This window comes from Euleptes europaea, chromosome 9 (genome assembly GCF_029931775.1).
Source record: "Euleptes europaea isolate rEulEur1 chromosome 9, rEulEur1.hap1, whole genome shotgun sequence".
Classification (NCBI taxonomy): domain Eukaryota; kingdom Metazoa; phylum Chordata; class Lepidosauria; order Squamata; family Sphaerodactylidae; genus Euleptes; species Euleptes europaea.
In genome coordinates, this window is record NC_079320.1 from 40,067,571 (window position 1) to 40,073,529 (window position 5,959).

The 5,959-nt window shown below is 45.5% G+C and overlaps 1 protein-coding gene across 1 annotated transcript; it reads left to right on the forward strand.

Moving 5' to 3' along the window:
• The first annotated feature begins 2,932 nt into the window (after positions 1–2,932).
• On the forward strand, positions 2,933–5,708 carry SCOC (short coiled-coil protein). Its single transcript, XM_056855380.1, has 4 exons — positions 2,933–2,945; positions 4,211–4,282; positions 4,366–4,449; positions 5,126–5,708. The coding sequence occupies exons 2-4, from the start codon at positions 4,261–4,263 to the stop codon at positions 5,266–5,268; spliced, it is 249 nt and encodes an 82-aa protein (XP_056711358.1). The 5' UTR covers positions 2,933–2,945; positions 4,211–4,260; the 3' UTR covers positions 5,269–5,708.
• The last annotated feature ends 251 nt before the right edge of the window (positions 5,709–5,959 follow it).

Below are 5,959 nucleotides of genomic sequence, written 5' to 3' on the forward strand. Positions count from 1 at the left end.
GACCTTGCCACTTTGATCCATGCAACAGTCACCTCCAGACTGGACTACTGCAATTTACTTTGCATAGGGTTACCTTTGAAAACACTTCAGAAACTGCAAGTGGTTCAGAATGCAGCTGCCAGGCTGTGGGCTGGAACACTGTGGTCAGCTCATATTACCCCAATTTGGCCACAGCTGCACTGGCCAACAATTAGTTTCCTGATCCAATTCAAGGTATCGGTGTTAACTTTTAAATCCCTCTAAGGCTTGGTTGGGTCCCTCATATCTATGGGACCACCTCTCCAGTTACACCCCCATGCCCCCTTTGGTCATCTTCTCAGGGCCTCTTGCAAGTGCCCAGCCCCAGGATGGCTTGGTTAGCTGTTACTAGGGGAAGGGCTTTCTCAGTGATGGCCCCTACTTTGTGGAATGCACTCCCTGATGACACCCATGCCCTGCGGTACTTGCTTAGTTTCTGCAGGGCTTGTAAGGCTGAACTGTTCAAATTGAACTTTGGAGGCTAAGTAGATGCTCTGGACTGGTTTGACAGTAGTATGGTACTAAGTCATATATTTTAAATGTATTATTTGGTTTTGTTGGGCTTTAACTTATTATGATGGTTTTTTAAGTGTTGTAAGTCACTGCAAGACCTCCTGGGTGAGCAGCAACTAAAAAAATCTAATAACAAACAATATTATTAAAATTCATTTCTCATCGTGTTGCTGTATTCTGTTATTTGCTCTGATATCCAAAGTTAAAAAGGTTGGTTGTGTTTTTTTGCATGGTTCAAAATTCCACTGTGGAGTCTATCCCCTTTCCCAGTGAAACCTCCTTTGAAAAAAACCCTGTGATATCCTGAATCCAGCTCACTGATAAGTAATATTAACAAATAGTTTCAGACGAATTGCCCTGATCAATCCCACTGCAGCAGCACACCAAACCCCTAGCAGATAGGAAAATGGAATAAAGCCATGCTAGCTTGTTCAAAGAAGCTCCGTAGCGCAGAGTGGTAAGCTGCAGTACTGCAGTCCAAAGCTCTGCTCACAACCTGAGTTCGATCCCAATGGAAGTTGGTTTCAGGTAGCCGGGTCAAGGTTGACTCAGCCTTCCATCCTTCCGAGGTCGGTAAAATGAGTACTCAGCTTGCTGGGGGTAAAGGGAAGATGACTGGGGAAGGCACTGGCAAACCACCCCATAAACACAGTCTGCCTAGTAAACGTCGGGATGTGACATCACCCCATGGGTCTGGAACGACCCGCTGCTTGCACAGGGGACCTTTATCTTTTAGCTTGTTCAAACCCACAGAACATCCACCCTCATAGTCAAAAAGTTCCCAACCTCATAAGGGGGCAGAAAATAAAGATCCTGCACACCTTCCCTTCTCCCCGGGCCCCCAAATCTGGCTTGTGGGGGCGGGGGGGAGGCGATGTATCATCAAGGCCGGGCCTCCCTCCCTCCAATTTTGTTCCTCGCAAATGCAATCCTATCCATGATTCTCCGGCAGCCAGTGCGACTACAATGGGAATTACTCCTAAGTAAGTGCACATACAGAACTACTGCGCTTTCCCAGATTTAAAGCCTGGGAAAACAAGCTGTCCCCGTTTTTCCTTACCCACGTACGGAGCAAGATATTGATGTGTGTGTGTGTTAAGTGCCATCAAGTCGCTTCCGACTCATGGCGACCCTATGAATGAAAGTCCTCCAAAATGTCCTATCTTTGACAGCCTTGCTCAGATCTTGCAAATTGAAGGCTGTGGCTTCCTTTATTGAGTCAATCCACCTCTTGTTGGGTCTTCCTCTTTTCCTGCTGCCCTCAACTTTTCCTAGCATGACTGTCTTTTCTAGTGACTCTTGCCTTCTCATAACGTGACCAAAATACAATAGCCTCAGTTTAGTCATTTTAGCTTCTAGGGTCAGTTCAGGCTTGATTTGATCTATAACCCACTGATTTGTTTTTTGGGCAGTCCATGGTATCCGTAACACTTTCCTCCAACACCACATTTCAAAGGAATATATTTTCTTCCTATCAGCTTTCTTCACTGTCCAGCTTTCACACCCATACATAGTCATAGGGAATACGATGGCATGAATTAATCTAGTCTTGGTGGCCAGTGACACATCCTTACACTTCAAAACCTTTCCTAGCTCCTTCGTGGCTGCCCTTCCCAGTCTCAATCTCCTTCTGATTTCTTGGCTGCAGTCTCCCTTTTCTGAAAGGGAGAGAAAATACCAAGACCATGGTCCCACAGCCCGGATAGCCTACAAGAACGGCGAGTCTCCCTTTTGGTTGATGTCGGAGCCAAGGAACAGAAAGTCTTGAACCGTTTCAATTTCCTCGTTGTCAATCTTAAAGTTGTGCAATTCTCCTGTAGCCATTACTTCTGTTCTCTTGATGTTCAGCTGTAGCCCTGCTTTGGCACTTTCTCTTCTAACTTTCAGCAGCAGTCGTTTCAAGATATTGATACGTGTTACTATATGGCAGATGTATCAGAAGGGAGGCGCTTCTGGCCTTTGGCAACATCCCTGGAGCAGCTTTCCGCAGCAGGCCAGCCTGAGCTGTGCGGGGCTTGGCCGCCCGTTTCAGGATGCCTCTGAACCACCCTGAGCTTCTGGGCCCTGCCCGCTGAGGAGAGGCGAGGGTGGGCCGACCCTCCTCCCGACCTCGCCTGCGGTACCCGCCGCCGCGGCGGAAGCAACCCGGCAAAACCCCGAAAGCCCAACCCACCGGCTGTAGGATGGGCCGGAAGCCTCGGCTGATGTCTCCCTTCGCTCATTGGCCCTTTCGCGCGGAGCGGCGGGCAGTCCCTGGCCGCCATTGGCGCCTCCAGGACCCGCCTCCCCTAAGCCCCGCCTCTTCGTCGCACCCGTTGTTTTGCAAGGCGCAAGGCGCGTGCGCTAGTGGCCGGGCAAGGGAGACTGCGCAGGCGTAGTAGCCTCCGTGGACTAGGCTAGGGTAACCTGTGCAGGTGAGTGAGCGCGTGCCGTACGGTGAAGGGAGGGGGGGGGGGAAGGAAGGGAAGCAGGGAGGGATGCTCAAGCACGAGCTCCTCTTTCCTGGGGAGTCAGGCTTGGAGCGCTGCCTTCAGGGAGGCGAGGCGACCCGTGTGTGGATGTTTTGAGGGAGGGCTGGTTTCATCCTATCTAAGCTTCATTTTGGAGGTGGGGGTGCAAAATCGTGCCTGCTGGAGAAGCAAGAGCCGCGCCCGGAAAGCTCTTCAGGGACGGGTCCCTCTCCAGTAGCAAAGATAGCCAAACGCTGACATAATGGGGAATGAAAGAGCCTGGCACATATATCCGCCCTGCGTATGCGAGCCCCGACAGACCTTGACGTTAATACTGATCATCCACATCTTGTGCATTCTTTCTGAATTGGCTGTGTTCATGGAAGAGTTCCCCTTTCCTGTTGGATAACAGGAAATACCCCTTCTTTAGAGTAGGAAGGTATTCCAATTGTAAATAATTCAAGCCAAGCAAACTGCAAGGTATTACACTGAACAACAATATTTATTATTGCATTTATATTGCATTTATTATTGCTTTTCTTCCACCATGCTATTCACAGTGGCATATAAAAGCGTTCTCAAGCACCGGCTAAACCCTGATCTGCTTAGCTTGGACAAGGTCGGAGTATATACCTTGGTAGTCCCATTGTCAGAACTCCAGGACAACCTCTGGAATCAATGTGCAACAAGCTTCAGAAGTGACAAACAGATTTCTTTTAACCCTAGCCAGCTTCCCACTTTTAGAACCCTTGCTTCTGAATATTGTCCTGGTGAGCAGATTAGTAGGATTAAAATTGATAAATTACTGGAATGTAAAAATATTTGTTGTGACCAAGGATGCTCAAGGCATTTATCACATTGTGAGAGGTATTGCAAAACATTCATTAACTGCCCTAAGAGAACAGTGTCAAGTGATTATGAATGTCCGTAATAAGATTTAAATCAGCTGCCGTTGGGAAAAAGGCAATGTGGAGTGTTTTGCCTTTAATTTGCTCTTATTAATCTTGTTTTATTTGCCAATTTATTCCTATTGTTAAAAGTGGCCTGCAACTAGATAGTAAATAAATAAAACAAGCAAGGGGTCCCTGCTGTTTTTCAGAGATGCGTGAGGTTGTTTAGTCTTGTGTGTTGGAGTCTGGATGACTAATGTAACCCATCCAAAATATTAAGCTAGAAAACTGGCTCTGTTAATATGCGTGTCATTTATGGTGTTTCCCCCTTTTAAACAGAACACATCTCTGAAGTACAGGATTCAAGAGTGGAGAAGATTCATTCAACCATGATGAATGCGGATATGGATGGTAGATGGCATTTTACTCCTTTTTTGTGTTCACTTATTCATGAAAATGTTTAGCTGTTCTCAAGATTATCTATTTCTTAACAGCTGTTGAGGCTGAAAATCAAGTGGAATTGGAAGAGAAAACGCGGCTTATTAATCAGGTTTTGGAACTGCAACATACACTTGAAGGTTAGTGGCTTAACTTATTTACAAGCAGTTACATATACAAACAGCAGTCTTCTACCCTGTTTAACCTGATCAATGTCCAGGCAGACCAGGTGACTTCAGGTGTGAGCGTGGGTTGTAGTTTTACCAACGCACTGACAATCTACAGGTCTGGGTACCAATAACCCCGGGAGAAAGTGTCTGGCCCCTTGAACAGAGGCATAGAAATTAAAGGAAGATAAAACACCCCATTAGGTGGTGCCCATTTTATTTAGCGCAATAACTGGTGTTGTGTGTGCTGTTGTTTGAACTTAGGTGGGGTCAGCAGCTGATCACATTTGTGCCCGGCAGGGTGTGTTTCATATGGGATTCTTTGAAGGCGAAATGGAAAGCTTCATGGTTAAGCAGGGATTTAAAGGTGGATTTCCTGCATCCAAACCAAGTGCTGTGCCACTACACTGAGCTGTTTTGTTTTTAGTGTAAACATATTAGAACTAGGTAATTACTGGTTAACTTGCTAAGATGCCTGTGGGTGTCATAAGTGGGGGAGAAATCAGAAGAGACTTAGAATCCTGGTCAGAAGACAAGAAACAAAGTCATAGTTTGTGGTTTTGGATGCCATGGTGCTAGAGTTTGTTGCAAACCAGGAAGACACACTAGCTTAACACTAATCAGTGAACTTCTCTATCTGGCCTTACAGATCTGTCTGCCAGAGTCGATGCTGTTAAAGAAGAAAACCTGAAACTGAAATCAGAGAATCAAGTTCTTGGACAATATATAGAAAATCTTATGTCTGCCTCTAGTGTTTTTCAGACTACTGACACAAAAAGCAAACGGAAGTAAGGCATGGATAACCAAATTGTAACATTGTATTGCTGCTGCTTTTGTTTTGTTTTGAATTGCATCGGCTACATGAGTTAATACCCTAGTTTGTAGCATCATTGAATATTGAAAGATGTAATGGCAGTTCTAGACAGTTAAGGTCATCATGAACAACTGGACTGTGCAAGTATGTAGTATTAGCTTTTGGCAATGTGCAAAGATAGTGTAGAGGAAAATATTTATTTTACAGTTCGAAGATGAGTGCTTTTGAAATTGAACTATGCTTTTGTGTTAAGCAAACATGTTATACTGACAACTACTTTAAATATCTCAATTTTTACTGTGGTACTATTCACTAGCAAACAGAGTGTTGTGTAGAGTGGTGTGAACATTCTTGTTTGGAATGAGCTATTTGCATGACTTTCCCTTGGCTCCAAAACAAAGGTTAAACCAAACAAAAGGAAGTATTCTTACAGTGTATAGTCAGTTTGTGGAACTCACTGCCACAGGATGTGGTCGTGGCCGACAACGTGGAAGGCTGTAAAAGGGGAGTGGACAAATTCATGGAGGACTGGGCTATCAATGGCTACTAATCATGATGGCTGTCTACTCCCTCTAGTAGCAGAGGTAGCATGTCTCTTTAAATCAATTGCTGGGGAGCACAGAAAGGATAATGCTGTTGCAGTCTTCTTGTTTGTGGGCTTCCTAGAGT